The 19,887-nt window shown below is 60.0% G+C and overlaps 1 protein-coding gene across 1 annotated transcript; it reads right to left on the bottom strand.

Annotated features, from left to right (window-relative positions):
• Positions 1–135: 135 nt before the first annotated feature.
• On the bottom strand, positions 136–19,255 carry B4GALNT4 (beta-1,4-N-acetyl-galactosaminyltransferase 4). Its single transcript, XM_058848076.1, has 20 exons — positions 19,055–19,255; positions 11,772–11,881; positions 10,102–10,212; positions 9,934–10,029; positions 9,632–9,722; positions 9,200–9,300; positions 8,834–8,901; positions 8,461–8,539; positions 7,176–7,242; positions 5,657–5,800; positions 5,378–5,487; positions 5,028–5,128; positions 4,664–4,743; positions 2,867–4,058; positions 2,452–2,759; positions 2,141–2,294; positions 1,853–1,925; positions 1,609–1,762; positions 1,263–1,389; positions 136–725 (listed from the first exon to the last, which is right to left on the bottom strand). Exons 1-20 carry the CDS (start codon positions 19,203–19,205, stop codon positions 611–613), a joined length of 3,432 nt encoding a protein of 1,143 aa, XP_058704059.1. The 5' UTR covers positions 19,206–19,255; the 3' UTR covers positions 136–610.
• Positions 19,256–19,887: the final 632 nt, after the last annotated feature.

Below are 19,887 nucleotides of genomic sequence, written 5' to 3'. Positions count from 1 at the left end.
TCATAATTTCACAGAAATTAGCTTGGAAACGTCATCTGCCCGTACCTGCTCCAGGCTCTGCCTGTCCCCCCCAGCCCCCCCAGCACAAGCAGTGCCAGCCTCAGGGCTCTGCCCCCCACCCACAGTGTGTCCCGAGTGCAGGGCACAGCCACACCCCCCCTTCCCTCCTTGGGTCCTGGAAGAGGAGCAGGAGGGTTTGGGCAGCCCCAGGGGGTTCTTAGTCCCTCCCCAAAGCTCAGCTCCCCAGCCTGACACAGGGATGAGGTACTGGGTGTTTTAAGGAGAGGCAACGCAGGAAAGGGGCTGCAAAGCGATCCTGGGTGCCAGAATTCCACCTCCGGTATCCCCAGCCTGGCACAGTCTTCCAGGACCCAACAAAGCCCCCGGGCCCCACCGGCACTAAGGAGTTAATGAACTCATTGCTGACTAAGAAATTAGATCCTTAAGAAAAAAAACACCGCCACCCGCCACAGCCCTCCCCGCTCCCCCCTCCCCAGGAAAACCGCGGCGGGTGTTGGGTGCCCCCCGTGCTGGCACTGGGGCACGGTGGCCGTGGTGGCAGGGGACAGGCAGGTGCCAGGGGTCGGTGGCTCCGGGCTGGGCTCGGGCACTAGTCCTTGGAGGGCTTCTTGCTGCGGGCGTTCCACATGCCGCGCTTGGAGTGGTAGTAGTGGTAAAAGTTCCTGAGGCGCAAGCGCTCCACCTCCAGCCCGCTCTGGAGCACCCTGTGGGCAGAGGGACAGAGCTCAGGGGATGCAGGGACAGAGGGACAAGGCTCAGGGGATGGAGGGAGCAACAGGCTCAGGAGATGGATGGACAGAGGGATAGGGCTCAGGGGATGGACAAATGGATGGATGGATGGATGGATGGATGGATGGATGGATGGATGGATGGATGGATGGATGGATGGACGGATGGACGGATGGGCAGACAGGATGGATAGGATGGACGGACAAGGGTCAGGATGGACAGAGGGAGAGGGCTCCCTGCGGATCAAGGACAGAGGGATGGGGCTCAAGGGATGGAGGGAGAAAAAGACAGGGCTCAGGGTATGGAGGAAGGAAGGGATGGGGCTCAAGAGATGGATGGACAGAGGGACAAGACTCCGGATAGATTGATAGATGGAGATGGCCCTCCCAAAGGGAAGTTTTCCCCTTTGCCACCCCATCATCCAGCCCCTAGCCAGCTTGATGGATACACCCAAATCCACATGGCTGACCCTGTTCCTGGGGGTTTAGGGGCTGCAGGACCCCCAGGCTCACCTGTCCAGGAGCTCCCAATCCTCCCCGCCCCAGCGGTCCCGGAACTCCTCCGTGTTCATCCCTCCCACACGGTCAAAGTCCGACTTGTAGATGCCAAAGAGGCCGAAGCCGTTCACCTCCCAGTAGCCTGGAGGTGGGGAGCAATGAGGTGAGGGTTGGGAGGACCCCCAAATGCACATATCGTCCCCTCTGTGCTCTCCCCACCACCTGGGAGCCACAGGGATTCCCTATCCCAACCTCTCTTCCCACCACGGGTCCATCCCCATCTGTGCCACCTCCTGCAGAAATCCACCAGGTGATGGCCTGGTTTTGGGGTGCTCCCAGCTGGAAAGGGGTCCCTGCTCACCGTTGGGCTCCCGAGGGGAGCTGCCACAGCTCAGCCTCATGACGATGGGAGCATAGGCCAGCTTCCCCTCCACGCAGTGCTTCCGGATGCTGTCCAGGATGTTGGCAGGGAAATGGATATGCAAGTCGCACAGGAACACGATGCTGTGCTCATCCTGGAAGGGACAGACATGGGGCAGGGGAATCAGAGAGGAACAGCCCTGGGAGAGAAGCCACAGCCAGAGCTGGTCCCTGTCCCTGCTCACCTCTACCATGTCCACGCCGGCCTGGAGCCCGGCAGAGCGCTCGAAATTCCCTGTGCGCCGCAGGTATTGGAACCTGGGGAGAGAGGACAGGGCAAGTAGCACTGGGGATAGACAGGGACACAGCCAGGAGGGGACAGGAACCACCAGCATGTGGTAAGATGCCTTCTCAGGACGACCCAGGTGCTACAGCTCAAGCTGAGGGTCCCCCCATGGAGTCAAGTTTCTGCACCCTCAAAACCACATGGAAAAGTTTAAACCCCCAAAAAGGAGGAGGAGGCTGGGAATTACCGGGGTAGTCGGGCATCCTGCAGGGCCTTCTCCACATCCATGTCCTCGCTGTCGAAGTCCACCAGGATGACGTTGAAGTTGGCATCCCTCGTGGCCCCATAGAGGTCAGCCATGTCCGAGATGAACTGCTGCACCCAGCGGGCTTGGTTCTTCACTGCCGGAGACACATCCCTCAGGCTCACAGCAGGGACCCACAGCACCCCCTCCCAGCCAAACCAACCCCCTCTGAGGAACAGTGACACCCTCACCCTGCTGGAGGATGCTGAGGGAGCAGCACAGATCGCGGAGAGCCATATCCTGCTGTCACCTACCTGGCACCACGAAGTGCACCATGACGTCCTGCCTCCAGCTGAGCCGCAGCGGCCGGCACAGGACAGATTTTCCATAAAGGATGCTCCAGGCACTGGGCTGGGGCTCGGTGGCCCCCAGGGCCAGCCCTTCGGGGTTGGCCTCTGCACTGTCGTCCTGCTTGCCCTGGTGCAGGAGGACGTAGACGTACTCGGAGAGCCGCACCGTGCGCTGGCCCCGCTCCGCCAGCTCCAGCTCCAGCAGGTACCGGTTCCCCCGCGCCGTGTCCCGCCGCTTCTCCACGTTGATGATCCTCAGGAGGGTGTAGATCCTGCAGGGAAAAGAGAAGCCTTGAAATCACCGTCATCGTGAGCTCTGCTTCCCGCGATCCAAGACCCACCCCCATGAATTCCCACCGGCATCCCACTCCCTCCGCACCCTCCATTCTTCTCATTGAGCCTCTCCATGTACTGGGCCACCACGTCCACCACCTCGCTCTCGCCCAGCTGCAGGTTTCCCGACACGTTGCAGCGCAGGTCGTTCCAGTCGGAGCGCAGCAGCTCGAAGTCCACGGAGCTGACGCTGAATGTCCGCTGCCAGTTGATGGAGTCCTCCAGCCAGCCCTGCTGCAGCTCCCCTGCCTCGTAGGAATAGTCTGACACCTCTTCCTCCTCATCCTCCTCCTCCTCCTGTCCCTTTCCCTCCTCCTGCTGCGATGCTGTTGTTTCCGACACCTTCAGGAAGGAAGTCACCCGTGTCCCCTCGGAGCGGGTGGCCTCGGATGAGTTGTAGTCGGCAGTGGCTGCTGTCCTGCCCGGAGCAGGGGTCGTGTCCTCATGGCTGAAGAGCCCCTCGGTGCCCAGGGCGAGGAGGCCGGGCAGCACTCGCTGCTTGGGCGGCCGGTCCCACCTCCTGCCGCTCTTCCGCCTGGCAGGGTCCCTCTCCTTGGAGATGCTGCTCAGGAGCCAGGGGCTCCGGCGGCCAGGGACAGCCCGGAGCTTGTTGGGGGTGATGGGATGCTTCTGCGGGGTCCTGGAGCGGAGGTGGACTCTCTTCACAGGCTTTGGATAGAGGAAAATGCCGGGGAAGGCCGGCTCCTGGGCTGGAGCTTTGCGCTTCCCAGGCTGCAGCCGGGTCACATAGACCTTCTCCTGGCTTTTCCGGGGCTTCTTGTCCTCGCTGGGAGCTGCTGGCCTGCTGGGACCTGGCGTTTTGGCTTTGCCACCAAAGATGGGCACAGAGAGGTGGGGCTGGAGGCCCAGGGCAGTGCCATGCTTTGGAGACGCCGGCAGCCCCAGCTCGTCCTCCTCGTCCTCCTGAGGCAGCCAGTGGAGCGCCCGGCCCGGGCCCCGCTCCGGCGCGGGATCCTCCTGGAGGGTGGCCTGTGGGCTGGATGTGCCCCGCGTCCCCAGCTGCCCGGGGGTGCCCCCCTCAGCCTGAGCCCGGCCCCGCTTCCGACGGAAGCTGTAATAGTCCAGATCATCCCCGTAATCCCCGGTGACCGGCGCGGGATCCTTCCCTTTGGCTCTGGGTGCCGGCCCAAAGCTGTGCTCCTTGGCATCACGAGGGGGGTCTGTGGGCTCGGGGCTGTCCACTCCTTCCTCTTCCTCCTCCTCATCCTCCAGGAAATCTAGGCAGCAAAGGCTAGAGATTAATACCCTGAGAGGCCAAGACAAGGAGGCAGAGCCTGATCCCAGCAGGAGAGGAACCCGTGAGTGGCTGAGGTGAGGGAGCAGAGCTGGGGCACCAGGGGATGCCCACCAGGGCTGGTGGCTCCAGTTGCTGCCACTTACCCCCACCTCAAATCTCAGCACCAATCCCACTTCATCCAGGAGCAAACCCGACCTGCCAGGGCTTTGCCAAACTGTAAACTGCCCAAGGCAGACTCTGAACAGCCTCTGGTTCCCCAGGAGCACCCCCAGGCTCCACGGACATGCCCAGGCTCCACCCTGGGTCTGGTTCCTGCTGCTCACTGCCAAAGCCAACCCAAGAGATGTTGGAGGGAGAGTAAATCCCAATCCAGCATCCTGCTTCCCACATCCCACATCGTCCTGTTGTCATGCCAAGCAGGATGCTTGCAGGGGTGCTCTGAGGGACGCTGCTCTGCACAGCTCAGCCCTCCTGCAGCCTCTGGCAGCACTGGAGTCATCCCAGTGAGCCACAGCTCCGAGGGGATGAGCTGCCAGAGAGGATGCCGGGAGCTCGGCCCCGTGCCCAGCGATCCTGGTGACTCACTGTCCGGGCCAAGGAAGAGAAACGCTTGCTGCCGCGGATCCTCCTCCTCATCCATCTTCATGTACTTGTAGAACCCAAACCTGGGGATGGAGAGGGAAGGTGAGGGCCCGGGAGAAGGGAGGTGCGAGGGGATGTGTGTGGGGAGGAGCACCCAGCTGCCAAGGGAGCCGGAGTTCCCAAATCCCAAATCCAGGAGCACTGCCAGCACTCAAGCTGCTGCATGCCTGGGAGATGGGCAAAGAGCCAGCCTGGGGTGGCCCTTCCACGGGGGACAGGGACACGTGGCTGAGGATGCATCATCTCAGCACTGTTGACACCAGCCCGCTCTGTGCAGCACCCCAAAATCCCAGCCCCCAGTACCTACTTTTCCAGGTAGAGGGGGGACTCCCTGTAGAAGCACTTGTTCTCCGTCTCCATGTGAGTGAGGCGCGTGAAGTCATTGGGATACACGAACGAGAGGTAGACCTGGGGGGTAAATGGTGCCACATCACCCCGAGGAGTTGGGGACCTGAGGCCACCGCCAACACCAGGGACCCCCAGCACCTCAGACACAGGGATTTAACCCCAACCCTCTCAGGCTGAGCCGTGCAAGCTCAGCCCATCTCTCCAGCAAGGGACGCTTCCTCCTGCATTTGACCCAGGTGGGAACATCCCTGCCCTGGGCCCCACCGTGTCCCCGTGGGAGCGTGGCCCTGTCCCCAGGGAGACACTTACAAACTGCAGGCCCTGGTAGCGGGCGATGGGGAAATCCTTCACCACGTAGGTGGGGCTGTAGGCACAGGGCACCAGCACGTTCTCCACACGGGACGCCTCGATGGCAGGGGCTGCGGAGAAGCCCAAAGCATCCCAAAGTGCTCCCACAGACCCCCACAGAGATGCCTCCACTCAAGAGATGGGCAGAGGGTGGCAGGGGTGACCCAGGTGCCCACAGCAGCCTTTTTCCTCTCCCAAACCCTGCCGGGGATCAGCGTGGATGCATTCTCAGGCACTTACTGAGGAAGAACGTGTCCCTGGGGTCGGCTTTGAGCATGTCGGCCCCATGCTCGTCCTGCTGGGCCGCCCAAAGGTGGCTCCCGGGGTGGCTGGCCAAGGTCTGCGGGATGTGCTCCACATGGTTCATCTTCAGGGAGGATTCATCTGTGGGACAGGGCCGGGGCTGAACCCCCCCGGCACACCGGGAGCATCCTCCGAGGGGGCCTTTCCCAGTCCCTCCAAGAGGGTTTGTGGATTCCTCCAGCACCCTGGGAAGGCAGTGTTGCCCTCCCAGGCATCTTGCAGACCCCGTGACTAATCAGGCTAATGATTATTGCATCGACTAATGAGGACGAGGGCACGGCCGATCCCAGCCAGGCTGTCCTGCTCCAATTACCACAGCCTCAAAAACGAGGGAATGCTCAGGGCTGCAACTCCCAAGGACACAGGGGTTAAACCCTGCCTGTCCTTCCTGAAGGTAACTGCAACACGAGCTGGTTTGCCTCCTACCCAGGGATGAGGGTGGCATGTCACCCTCGGCCACCAACCAGCTCCCAGGCTCCCACAGGAGGTCACCCTGCTCCAAACTGCCTCCCACGGGTGCTCCCTTCAGAAGGAAACCCTGCCTGCTGCAGAGACACAGGCAAACAGGATCTCCCTTCCCAAAACCCAAATTCTTCTTCTTGTGGCAGGGAGAGGCTTCCCAAATGTGTCCCTGCAGCTGGCTGGGGCTGGGCTGAAGCCCCTGCAAAAGTCTAGAGGGAGGGAGGAAGGATGGAAAGAAGGAAGGAAGGAGCTCTGCCTGCTGCTGGCAGCCCCCACCAGGGATGGGCTCCCCAGGGATGTGTGACATGGCTTTGCCTCGGGGTGCTGCTGGGCCTGAGGCAGCTGGGAAGCAGGAAGGAGAAGCAGGAAGAGCCGGTGCTGAGGGACAGGGATTTATCTGCATGTCATCCATCTCACAGGCACCTGCATCAGCACCACTGGCATCCCTCATCCCTCTTCTCCCCACGGATCCTGCCTGCTGCCTGCCCCCTCCTCCTCATCGACGCCTTCCAGAGCAGGAATGATGACCGCTCCCGCTCCGTGTGGAGCGCCAGGGCAGGACCCATCTATCAAGCCCTTTCCTGCTGCCAGGGCAGGAGCAGGAAGCAGAAGATCTATAGATTTAATTAAACCTTGTGCCATCCATCCCTGCTTCCACGACAGCTCCTCGTAACTCAGGGCCAGGCCCTGGAGCCAGAGGGGTCTTGGCAGGCAGGACGAGGCTGGAGCACCAGCAGAGCTGTGCTTCCATGGTGTGTTCACTCCACATCCCATTTTTAGCAGCATCTCATCTTGCTCCCAGCATCAATCCTACCCACTGCAGCCCTTGCATCCATCCTTACACCAGGCAGAAGTCCAGTGGTGGGGATTCAGAGGCTGAGATGTCCCCCCAGGACCCCATTTCCCAGGTTCTGCTTTCCTTCCCGTCTCTCCCAGCACATGCAGCCCCTGGAGAGCCCGCTGGCTGTGGCTGCAGGAGGCACCTGGCCCTTACCTGTGTACAGGGAGATGTAGGAGGAGTCAATCACCTCAAACTTCAGGCTGGGGAGGAAAACTCGCCACTGGGAAAAAATAAAAGGAGATGGGGAATAAGCAGAAGGGTGGCAGGGGTCAGGACGCAGCTGCCCAACCCCGGCACCCCAGGATGGGTCCTCCCTGTCCTCAGCTCCCAGAAACTTCCCTGCAGAAGAGGAGCAAGAGAGAGGGCTGATCCTGTCCCATTTCCTGCAGGGTTTGGGATTAGCAGGGTCAGAGAGGGAAAGGCTCCTGTGGGTAGGATACAGGCTCATGTTGGTTCCCTTTGGGACCATCACAAGTCCTGCGACCAAAGGACTCCTTTCCTCACTCCAGTGCTTTATAAAGAAGAGTTTGCCCTGATTTAAGAGGGTCTCCAGAGCTGCTTGCCCTGATTTAACTCCAGCATTTTAAAAGCCAGTCTGGAGCCCTTGTCGGGACAAGCCCTTCAATGCCCCCTGGGCAAGACACACGAGGGTCCTGCTTTTGTTGTGGATGTTGTTGTTGTCTCTCTCTGCACAGCTGAGAGGTTTTTCTGCACGGCTGAAAGGCTTTGCTCCCTCCCTCCAGCAAAAACATCCCATCTCAGAAACATCTCCTCCATCTATTTGTTTTCCCCACTGTTTGTTTTTTGCCCCAAGAAATGCAGATCTTGTCAGAATAGAGGGGATGGGGAGGAGGGGGGCAGCCAGCGAGGAAGGGGTGTTGCCGGCCTCCCTGATGCTTTGCTGGCACCAGCTTGACTCCAGTGATTAATGAGTTCTTGGGAGAAATGAAACCTTTGCTAACGAGCCAACATCTTCCCCTCAGCCAGCCTGAGCCCCTGACACACGCTGCAGGCTTTGCCAGGGCTGTGCTGCCAAGGCAGGCAAGTTCAGATTTGAAACTCATGGTAATTCCAAGGGGGAAAAAGAAGAAAAGAGGGAATTGCTCCATTGCCTTGGCCACCTCTCTCCCACTGCTGGGATGCAGCCAGCAAGGTGGGACCTGCCTGCTGTGGGCTCTTCTTGCCCGTGGGAGTCTGATGGCAGGGTCTTCAGCTGCCCAAAGACCACCAGGAGGCAAGGAGAACAGCACTCCATGCATCCCAGTGCTGGAATAACCAGGGAAACAGTGACACGGACTTGTCCACACTGGCAGCCATGGGAGGGGGAAACTGTGGCTTTGCTCCAAGATAAAGCACTTGAACACACATGGGCAAATCCCTGGCACTGGCTCTCTGGTCCTGGAAGGAGTCTGGCATGGGGGGGTGGGCATTTACTCACCCCAACTTCCACATGGTCCGAGCCCCGGTCATCCTGCTTGTGGAGCAGCTCGAAGTAGTAACGTCGGGAGGACATGAGGCTGCAGGGGAGGGGACACAGCGGTCAGAGCCCAGGGCCAGCCTGGGAAAAGCCTCCCTGTCCTGCCCATGGGTGGGTAAAACCTTCCTGAGGCAAGGAGACAGGGAGCTGAGGAGGGTGTCCCCATTGCTGAGGGGTTTTGTGGGATTGAGGGGACATTGTGACACCTGCCCCTTCAAACCATGGATCTGGGCTCCAGCCCAGCCTCACGTGCTTTTTGGGAAAGAGCCGTGGCCCAGGGAGGTCAGAGCCAGCAACTCCATGTCCCAGACTCCATCCCCATGGACACACTCACCGCAGGGGCTTGGAGACCTGGGAGCTGAATTTGGTGAACTCTCCCGGCGCCGTCCACTCGGTGCCCAGCTGGGAAGGAAGAAGGAGCATGAGAGCAGCAGGACACCACACCAAAGCCCACCAGCTTCCCGTTAGAGGAATTAACCCCAAGAAAACCCAGGAATAAATATTAAATCTCCTGGTCTTTGGCAGCTCCAACCAAGAAGGGACCGAGTGGGCTCCTTTGGAAGCCAAGCCAGGCCTGGCCAGGGATGGGAGCAGGCCTGGCATTCCCAAAGGAGCAGAGAGGCAGGAGAGCAGCCCCCAGCAGAGCCACACATGGATCCTTCCCCCTGGAGCAGGGCAAGGCAGAGAGGCAATGCCGTACCTTGCCCACAAATGCAGCCAGTCGGGAATTGGAGGGACTGTCGTCAGAGCTGAGCCAGAACTCTGAGTTGTCATCCGATGCCACGGAAAACTGGAAATCCCCTGCAGAGAGCCATGGAGAGGGTCACCACTGAGGGACACAGGGACCCTGGTGGCATGAGCTTGGTCCCGCTGCCTCGTGGTGAGATGGGGAAACAGGGATGGGCCCACCCCAGACCTCATGTCATGGCTCTGTCCTGGATGGGATCAGGGCTTTGCCTCCCTTCAAAGCCACAGGAAAAAGGGGCTTTGCTCCAGAAAGACCCTCCTGCCCAGGAGCCAGGATTTGGGAACCATCTCCAAGAGCCTTTCTGTCCTCCTGTGGCCAGGAAGGGGAAGGACACGGCACCTTCACATTGCTCCATGGGGAAAAGGGCCACGCTCCGTCACTCACCATCCTTGAAGGGATGGATGTAGCCAAAAATCCTCAGCCCGTAGTTCTTCCACTTGGGAGATACAGCCAGCTTCTTCACCGTGGTGCGGGTCTGCCAAGGAGATGGGCATGGATCACCTCCTCCACATTATCCCAGGCTCCCATGTCCCCGGCACAGAGGGGGCACCATCACCACCCACCTCTCCTCCAGCTGGGAATCATCTCCCCAAGCCAAGCCCTGCAAACCAAGGTCTTGAGGACCAGTAGAGACCCAGGGAGGGATGGGTGGACCCTCCCACCAACCCCTGAGCACCGGGACTCACATGGGGAAAGAGTGGGAAGTGGAGGTTCTTCCTCAGGTGCCTCACGGCCCCGCCACACCAGTCCTCGAAGACGTGCAGGTTCGCCTTCCCTTTGTACTGTGGGAAAAGAGAGGGGGCTCAGTGGGGCTCCTCCTCCATCCCCTCCCAGGCTGCTGCCTGCCCACCCACCTGCTCATTCCAGGGCAAGGCCTGCTTGGTCAGGTTGAGTTTGGGGTGGGTGCTGGCTCGGTTGGAACGCTGGCCCCTGGAAAACCAGCCATCCACGTCCTGCCCGTCGTTCTGTGGAGGAACAGAGGGAGAGATGGGATGGGTGATCAGGGCCAGCACATCCTGTGCCTGTGGGATGTCTCCGTGCATCTGTGGTGCGGCTGCCCAGAGAAGTTATGGCTGTCCCATCCCTGGAAAAGTCCATGGCCAGGTTGGACGGGGCTTGGAGCAACCTGGGCTAGTGGAAGGTGTCCTTGTCCATGGCAGTGGGTGGAACTGGATGGGCTTTAAGATCCCTTCCAACCCAAACCATTCCAGGATTCCATGATCTAAACACCTCATTCTGAGCATTGCCAAACCAAGGCGAAAGATTTCAGAGCTCACAGCAAAGGAAAGCAGCAGGAGGCACAAAAATATTGGCAAGGTGTTGCAGGCAGCAGTTTCAAAAAGTTCCAGCTTAACTTGTTTCCCTTCCCTCAGCCAAAACTGCTCCGAAACAGTGATTTTTCTGTTCATCCAAAATGTTTGGCCAGTCTTAGGGGCTGCTGGAATTTTGGGCTCTCTCTCTAAAAGCACAGAGGTGATCCCTACATCCTGAGCAGAGGAAGCAGGATGTCTCTCCATTCCTCCTCTTCCTTTAAAGGGGATTAGGTTAATCCCATTGCTTGTATCTCGTAATTTAGAGATAGGTGAGCATTCACCTGCCTCCAGCTCGCTGATGGGTGACAAGGAAGAGCCAGGCACTTCTGGAGCCCCTCCAGAGCATTCCCCTCTTCCTCAGCTTCCCCAGAGAATCATCCCCCTCTTCCTCCAGCCCCCAGGGCAGACACAGCACTGTCACCACAGCACAGCCCATTTGGATGCACAGTGACAGGGGAAATAATTAGCAAACTGCCTAAACGAACTCATTAGAGCCCCAGAGGAGGGAGCAGTGCCCTTGGAAGACCTCAGGAAGGAGGGTTTTGTGCCAGGCTCACTGGAAGGATTCTCCCTCCTCCCGGGAAAAGCCAGGATGCAATTCCTGCTGTGCCCCCTGTCCTTACCCAGCACCAGCCTGTGCCTCCTCTGGGCACCTGAGGTTCCTCCTTTGTCCATCTGTCCCTTATTTCTGAGGAGTGACCCACTGTTGGGATAGGGCAGGGAATACCCCATGGTTTCCCACTCCTGGCTGCCCTGCTATGAGGCCTCTTGGTGACAACAGGTTGGACAGGGACAGCAGGGCCCTCAGCAGGGGCTTGGTGACCTGCTGGACAAGGTGTCCTCGTGGCTACAATTCCAAGTGCCTCCTGCTGCTTGGAGGCTCCACCCGGGGCACAGTGGCTCTCCAGTCCAGGGCAGAGCAGAACACACAGGAGCAGATGGCTTTGCCCAGAAAAGTGCAGAGCAGATGAAGCTGGGCCCTTCTCAGGGAAGCTGTGCCAGGGCACATGGAGCAGAGGGTGGGATACTGGGAGGGATATCCCACCCAGTTTCAATGGGATATTAGAGAGTTCATCCACTGTGAGGGCTGCTGGGCAGAATCACAGTTCTGACGTAGCCCCCAAACCCTGGGATCCCCTCAGCCAGACAAGACTTGGGGCACTCTGCTCTCAGAGCAGTGACCTCCACAGGCCCCTTCCCTCCCCTGTTACCATCGGATCTTCCTCGTGGCTCTCGCTGGAATCCTCGGCTTTCCTGCGCCGTGCCGACGCTGCCGCCGGCCGCTTCCCGGCATCCGTCACCTCCCCCGGCCTCTCTCCATCTGCCAGGCGAGCACAGAGGGGTCACACCACAGCCCCCCATCCCAGCACCTCTTTTGGGGACACCCCTCTCCCCGGCACTGGGAAGGGGAGGTGCTGGCATTGCCTCTGCTCCCAGAGACAGGGACAGGGGGTGACACGGGGGTCCCTGGCTGCAATTCCCCTCATTCCATTTGCATTAAGCAGCTTTGCAGCAGCTCATCAGCAGCAGGTTTAATTACACCCCCCACAGCTCCCAGCCCTTTACATAAGAGATGCTGGGATAAGCTGCTGGGGTCTTGCTCCCCTTCCATCCTCAGGGACGTATCCCTACTTCCTGCCCCTCCAAATCCCAGCTCTCCTGAAGCATCCCACAGCTCTGCCAAGAGCACACCAGCCCCAAATCCCCCCAGATATCATCCCCTCGAGCCATGTCTCTCTTCAAAATCACCCTCACATCAAAACCTTGCTCCCAGACCCATCAGCTTTGTTACTGTGCTGAATTAATCATCCCCAACCTTTGACTCCCCTCTGCAACTCCTTTTCCTTGGGCAGGGAATTTCAAACTACCCCCGCTTCCCCCAAAACAATGGTGCAGACTTGGAAAATGTTACTTTTTGAGGCGGGGACGACATCCTCTTTTTCTGCCACCCCAAAACCCAGGGGGACGGGGGCAGTTTGTGGTTCAGCCATCGCTGCCAGTGCACGGATTCACAGTTCAATCCAGAGTCGAGGAAAGCTCAAAGCAATGCTTGGAGAGGTGGGTGTCCAAGAGCCACCTCCACAAACACCTGTGGGTCCCCAAAAACCAGCCACCCCCACGAGGCAACGCGGGGGAGCCCCAGGTGTGCCGAGCAGTGACCCTCCCCACTTCCCAATGGGAATTGCAGGAAAGGGGTCACCGACCCAGTCCCAGGGGTATGGAAAGATGTCCCTGACCCCTCCACACCCTCCTTCCCATCACCAGCAAGTCCTGGGGGCTCCCACTCCCCAAAATGGAACAGCCTCAGCTACTGCCACAGCCAGGGAGGGGCTTGGGGTGCCCGGAGCCCCCCGGCACACGCCTCCCACACCATTAGTATTCCAGCGGCCGCGCAGCCAGCGTCTCCTTGGAGATGGCAGCACAAATCCCATCCCCACGGCACGGACAGGAAATTAAGCTCTAAAGCCCCTTCTTCTGCTCTCGGCCATTCTTCAGCCCCTGGCAGCCCCAGCTCGCTCCTGGCAGCTCCCCAGGCTGCCCCCTCCCCTCAGCCAGCCTCATTCCTGCATCCATTCCTCTTCCCTCCGCGAGGAGGGTGATGGGGAGCAGCGGGACCGGAGCCAGCGCTCGTCTCCTGCGCTCCACACATGGACAGCGTCATTCCCACCACGCTGATCTGTGCCACGAGGAGCTCAGCACTCCCAAAGGACCTGCCCAGGGCTGGGAGGCGGGAGTGGCTCTGTGGTACCCGCTCAGGGAGCCTCTCCCAGCCTTGGAGGAGATAAACCTGTCTCCCGTGGGATCCCGTGGGATTTTCCACACACAAAACTCCCTGTATGGCAACCTGAGCCAGCAGCATCCCTGGCTGCATCCACAGGGATGGCTGGATGTGGCCATCCTGCTTCTCTCCCCTCCATGTCAGGACTGTGAACCAGTGGGAGATTATTTGATATAAACTGGAGCAAAGTGGGTAAAAAACATGAGTTAATCCAAGCTGGGCAGGCTCATCCTTGGAGTTCTCAGGACCCAAAACCATGAGCCCCCTGCTTGCTCCCCCATCCCTTCCGAGGGGCTCCCACATCCAGAAAGGAGCAAAAGCACCAGCAACGCCCCAGAAAAGGCTTTTGGGCTTCCATGCAATTCCCTGGCAATATAAATATCGGAAAGTGACTTCTGGTCAGGCACTTGGGAACTGGGAACCAGTGCCAGGGGGATAAGGGGTGGGGAAGGGCAGTGCCTTGTGCCAACAAGCATCACTGCTCCAAAAATCCCGAGTTCCTTTGGTCCCAACCACAGCCCTGTGGGAGGAGCAGCTCAGAGGCAGGAGAAGAAGAGGAGGGAGAAGGCAGCACTGGGAGGAAGAAGAATTCCAGTTCCTCCCAGCATCCCACCAGGATGCACAGCAGCACTGCTGTGTCCATTCCCTCGGCCAGCCTCCCTCAAGGACCAAAGAGGGTGGGACAGGGATAGGGGAAGGTCTGAGCACAAGAGGGACCCACTGCCTGTGGGATGGGGATGCTCAGGGAAGGGATGGAAGCACTAAAAGCTCTTCCCTGGAGCGACGCTAATGCTTTGGGAGCAGTGAGGAGAGGGCAGGAAGCACAAATTGTGGCACAACCCAGCTCTGAGTCACAGCAGCCTCCAGACAGGGAGTCAGGATCCTCATCCTGGGGAGGAGGCCATGGATACGAGGGATCCACGCAGGGCACAGAGCAATGCCTCCAATGGGAGAAGCATCTCCCCGTTATCCCGGCCCTGTAACTCCGCTGGGAAGCACAGAGAGCCTTTCACATCCCACCCCCCGCCTCCTCCTCCCCAGCTCCAAACACAGCCCCTTTCTTCCATGCCGGGGTTTCTCCTGGCCCTTTTCCAAGCCCTGCGACGTGGAAGGCAGGAGGTGACATTTAAACCCCGACACAGCTGCAGCAGAGGTGGTGGCGGCGCCTCAGTTAAATCCAGAGGTTCCATTCCCAAATTCTCCCCAGCCTGGGAGCAGGAGCATCCCTGCAGGAGCTTCCTAACTAGGTGTTAAGTGATTATAATTAGCCAGAAAGGAATGAATACCACAAATGCCTCTATCAGTGCCACAGAAACAAGGGACAAAAATCCTGGCGACAGCCCCCAGACAGAGGGTGGTGACACCAGTGGGGCCGAGGGGCTTTGTGACCACCTTGGGGACACAAGACCAGTCCCCGGCCATCCCTGCCCTGCCTCCCCCGGGCACTGCTGCCTGCTGGGACCCGTCACTGCCTTGCTGAGGGAACTGGAGGAGCGAGGGGGATTTTTCCTGCCTCCCCCATTCCTTTTCTGCAGTTTTCCCACTCAGTGACAGCCTTCTCAGCTGGAGCCGTGGAAATCGATGCGGAATCGCTCTGGCTGGCGATGGAGCTGCCGTGAGACCACTCCAACCGACAAACACCCACCAGGAGAGGCGGCTCCGACACTTCCATGCTCAAAACCAGCATCTCAAATCCCTCCTAGGATTGGACAGCTCCCAGACTTCCCCCATTTCCCTCACTGTTCATCCAATGTCCTTCGGTCTCCCCTGCTCCAGCCACAAAAAGAGCTGGAGCAGCTCCCACGAGACCCTGCTCCATCCCAGCAGGAATGATGCTCACTCACAGCCCTCAGCATAAAGATTTGGCTTCCTGGGATGAGGCCTCTGGAGAAGATCACTGTGAAATGCTGAGAATTTCAGGGTGCATTTCACCCCAGAAACATTCCAGCCTCTGAGCTCCTCATTACCTGCGGGGTCACCATCCCAATTCCAGCTTTCCAGCCTCTTCCAGCAGCTGGCTCCCACCTGGCTCCTCATCCAGCCAAAATCCCTGCATCCAGTGCCAAGGCCACTGACACCCCAGAGGGCTGCTCAGCCCTTCCCAAGGAGCAGCTCTGGAGAGCCCCAGCTGCAGGGAAGCACAGGGAAGGGATGGAGAGGAGATCCAGGGCAATGCTGGGAAGGATAAAGATCCCAAAAACCAATGCAAAGAGCTCCTGGTGCTTGAGAAAAGCCATTCCTCACCTCCCCTGGCTTCATGGGACAGTTTTGGACACCCTCCAGGTGCCAAAGGGGCTGGGTCACAGCTAGGCTGGGGGCAGGTGCCACCCCAGGGTGGCTCAAAGCCACTCGTGCTTCTGAAGAGCCGTATTTTTGCCTTTGAAAAACCCAAAAGAGGCAGTTGCCAAATTTTTCCCATTGGGCACCGTAGAGGAGCAGGGCATGGAGCCTGGGGTAGTCCAGGAAGGGCTTCCCATGAGGAAAAAGAGCCCCAGTGACACCCAAACCAGCCCATTCCTTTCCCTGGTACTGGGACCCCACGTGGGTCCATCCAGGGAAATCAGCCTTTCCCAGCAGGGAAAGGGGTGATGCCAGAAGAAAAAGGAGCTCCCAGTCCCAAATCCCACTGCCCTTCATCTTCAAAGTGCTCTTCTCATCCCCTTCCCTACCTGCTCCTGGCATCCCCGACTAAAAGGATGAGCCCCACAGCAGGCTGCAGCATTCCAGCCTCCCAATTAAAATCAAAAGATCTGCCGAGATGGATCCCAGAGGGACACTTTATCCCAAACCTTCTCCCTCCTGCTCCCCCCAAAGATGGTCCCTGGGGGAGAACAGCCAAAGACAGGACACAGAGCATCCATCCCACTGCTGCCGCAGGATCAGGGGTTTTGGGAGCCCTCTGGACCATGGCAGAGGGGTGACCCAGGCCCTGCCATGTCCAGCAGGCAGAGAGAGCCCCATTTCATCTATGAACTGGCTTTAGCACCCTTGATCACCCATCCCGTGCTCCCCCAATCCCCCAAAACCTCCCCCCAGCACCTCCAACACCCCCCATGCTAAATCCCAGCAAGCCCCAAGCCCCACACCCCCACTGCGAGCCACTTTAGGGCTTTACTATCATTTTTTCCCCAGTTCTTTTTTTGCTTTTTCATCCTTTTCCTTTCCCTTTCCACCTGGTGCATCCGCATTTCCACCCCATTGCCTCGGCGCGGTTTCCAGCTGGGAGAGCACCGTAATGGCCTCATTATTTCCAATGAGGAATCTGCGTGTTCAATTAGGCAGAGAAGGGTAATTATCTACTTGGAGAAGATGAGGAAAAGCGGGGGGTGTTTTATCAGGGACCAGCACAGCTCCCAGCCCAGCCCCTGGATGCTCCAGCTCCAGGTGTCACCAGTGGCTGGGCCAAGGGGACATGGGGAGCCCTGGGATAATCCCACTGAGCTCCCAACCCCACCTGGCTGGGTCTTCCCCACTTTACACCCCCCAAAAATACCTAAAATCCTCATGCCCCGCACCTGCAGCCTCCTGAGCATCCAGCTGCTCACTGACATCCTGTTTAATGAGTAATTAACCTTTTTCCTTGTTAATTAACTGGGCAGCACCGCTGGCACATAGACAGGTCCTGGCTCATGGTAGCCAAATTCAAAAGTTATCTTCAAACTCCTTTTGGTGCACAGACCCTTGGCATGATGCTTTTCCCCCAAACCGTTGCAACAAGTTTTTTCCTTAATATAGTTTATTTTCTGTGATCTATTTGGGTTTTTTTGTTTGATTGGGGTTTTTTTTCTTCACTCCATTCAATGCTTTTCCACCTAAAACACTCCCTACTTCTCCCACTCTGGCAGCAGCAGGATGAGGTTCCATCTGTGCATGGCCAAACCCTTCCCCAACCTCCCCTTTCCACCACTTTGTGTCCAAACAGGCCGAGTGGGAGCTAAACTCTGCCTTTCCCAAGCCTTCACCCAGGTTTTAGGCGCCCACTGGAAAATCCCAGTGCAAGGAGCAGTATCTCCCTGGAGTCCTGTCCTGGACAGCCGGATCCAGCTTTCCCTGGAGAATCACCCACCTCTCCACACCTCAGCCAGGGAAGGAGCCCATGTTCCCCATGGCAAGGGGCAACACTCCCCCCACCCGATGGACTTTCCCATCTCTCTTCCCACCTCCCAGAGACACCGTTCTCTTCCAAAGCCCAGCACCCCTCGTTCCCAGTTTGCAGCCTCGCTGGGACCCCCTCCCTTCCACAGCAAAACCCATGGCTTCCCCCTGGAGCATCCCGAGGAGCCGGCCGGGATGCAGGGCACGCAGGGAGAGCAGGGACAGGCACCTGCCGGGCTCAGCACCTGGGAACATCCCGGCACACTCTATCCCTGCATCCTCCCCGCAGGAAAACCGCGGCTCAGCCTCGCTCCGCTGCACCCCGGCACCCGCCGATCCATGGTTTTTCCAGGGATAGGGACAGCGATCCCACGCCATTCCCCGCTGCCCGAGGCCAGCCGTGGCCGTCCCAAACACGGGATAACGGCGGGGCCGGGGGAAGCGCCTCGGGATAATGATGGGAACACAGGGAAAATCCCCTGGGGAACAGCAGGCAGACCCTGCGGCTTTCCCACCACGGAGAATCCCGCAGGGACCGGCAGCCCCCGGTGCCCCCCCGCTCTCAGCAGCCTCATTTCCTGCCTCGCTCATTCGCATTATCCCGATTTTACCAGAAGGCCCAAAAATTTGCAGGATCATGCTGCTTCTCCGCTCGGAAACTTTGGGTTTTCCAGCCGGGCGGCTTTGCCAACCTCCGGGACCGCTCTGACCCCCTCGGAAAAACCTTTCCCTCCCTCCATAGGCACTAAATCCTGTTCCCGTCTCATTTTTTAGGACAAAACGCGCTGGGCGAGGTCAGTCCCACCAGGAACGCTGCGGCTCAAGTTTCACCCAGCAAATATTCCGAGTCGCTTTGTGTCTCCCCAGGCCAGGGAGGTCTGCCACGGGAAAACCGGGAGCGAATGGAGATGAAACCGAGCCTTAGGGCACCTGTCCCTCCGGAGCATCCCGGAATCCATCCCGGAATCCATCCCGGCCGCTATCTGAGCGCGGGAGAAGAAAGGAATTTTGGTGTTTTGTTTTTTTTTTACAGTAGAGAAGCACAGGCTGAGAAAGTGTTGGGATGGGATGGAGAGGGTTAGGAAAGGCTGGGAATGTTGGGAAGGGATGGGAAAGAAGAGATTGCCCCTTCCAGCAGCGGCGAGCGCCTATAAATGGCCTCTTTGTCATCGCAGCCAAGGCAGCGGGTGGAAAAATGAGGACGGAGCGGTTCGAGGGGGGACAATGAATGTCCCGGCGGGTTTGGGGGCCCTCCTGGGTGTCCCCTTCTCCCGAAGGTCCAACACCGGGGCCCACGGAGGGGTCCCGCTCGCCCCAAACCCAGGCGGGTGATGCGGGACAGAAACCCAGCGCCGGGAAGTTGGGAGGGTCCCACCCCTGAGGGGGTGCTCTGGGTCCCCAGCGTGGCAGGGGGACCCTCAAACCCCTTGAGGACCCCCAAACCCCAGGTGCTCTGAGAGCCCAGAGCGGCGGGGAGCCCCGGCGCTCCCTGGGGACCCCCAAACCACAGGTACTCCGGTACGGCGGAGTGGAGGGGGGGGACCCACCACACCCTGGGGACCCCCAAAGCCCCCCGAGGCCCCGGTCCGAGGGCTGCCGGGGACCCCCCTCCCCCGTTACCTTTGCCGTAGGCGAAGGGGAGACGCAGGGCGCGGCCCTGGCGCACCAGGCTGATGTGCAGGTACGTGAACCAGGCGGCCGAGGTGAGCAGCGCCAGCAGCAGCAGCAGCTTCAGCTGCTTCCGGAGCTTCTTCACCGGGAGCCGCGGCATCCTGCCGCCCGCATCGCCCCCGCCGCCGCCGCCGCCACCACCGCCGCCGGGCTAACCCCGGCCCATGGGGCCCCCCGCCCGTCCAGCCCGCGCGCTCCGGGCCGGCCGCGGGGCGGCTGCGGCTCGTGGGGCCGGGGGTCGGTGCGGGGCTCGGCGGCCCCGGGCCCGCCGGTGCATCGCCCCCCCCCGCGCCGCGCCCGCGGGGGGAATGAATGAGCGGGCGCTGCGCGCGGCCACGCCCCCGCCAAGGAGCGACGGCGCCGATGGCCAATCGCAGCGCGCCGGCCGCGGGCTCTCCGCCAATGGGCGTGCCGCGAGGGCGGGGCCCGCGGAGGCGCCGCGCGTCTCCACGCCAACGGTCCGGCATCCCCGCGGGGCGCCGCGGGCGAGACCATGAGGGGCGCGGGGGGGAACCGCGCCCCCGGCCCTGTCCCCGGCCCCGCGCGGCGGGAGAGTGGGGCGGCGGCGAGGCGGAACCGAACGGGGTTTCCGTTCCGAGGGGACGGAGGGGTCGGCGCGGCTGGTGACGCGGGCTTCGGCGGGGCCGCCTCCCGATCACTCCCCCCCGCGGCGAGGATGGTACTTCCCGCACGGCAGCGGCTGCAGCGGCCGGACCGGTCCGCAGGGGGGCGCCATCCGCAGTCTCGGAGCCCGCTGGACCCTCAGGGATCCCACGGGATCA

This window comes from Poecile atricapillus, chromosome 1 (genome assembly GCF_030490865.1).
Source record: "Poecile atricapillus isolate bPoeAtr1 chromosome 1, bPoeAtr1.hap1, whole genome shotgun sequence".
In the NCBI taxonomy this organism is placed as follows: domain Eukaryota; kingdom Metazoa; phylum Chordata; class Aves; order Passeriformes; family Paridae; genus Poecile; species Poecile atricapillus.
Note: the sequence above shows the minus strand (reverse complement) of the source record. Positions and strands in the feature narration are given on the sequence as shown.

Bases quoted from the DNA above. Each gene is read 5' to 3' on its own strand.
- B4GALNT4 (XM_058848076.1), bottom strand. From the start codon at position 19,205: ATGCCGCGGCTCCCGGTGAAGAAGCTCCGGAAGCAGCTGAAGCTGCTG. The intron at 10,030-10,101 runs GTGGGTGGGCAG...CTTTTCCCACAG, and splicing joins CCTTGCCCTGGAATGAGCAG to TACAAAGGGAAGGCGAACCT. The intron at 2,295-2,451 runs GTAGGTGACAGC...TGTCTCCGGCAG, and splicing joins GGTGCACTTCGTGGTGCCAG to TGAAGAACCAAGCCCGCTGG.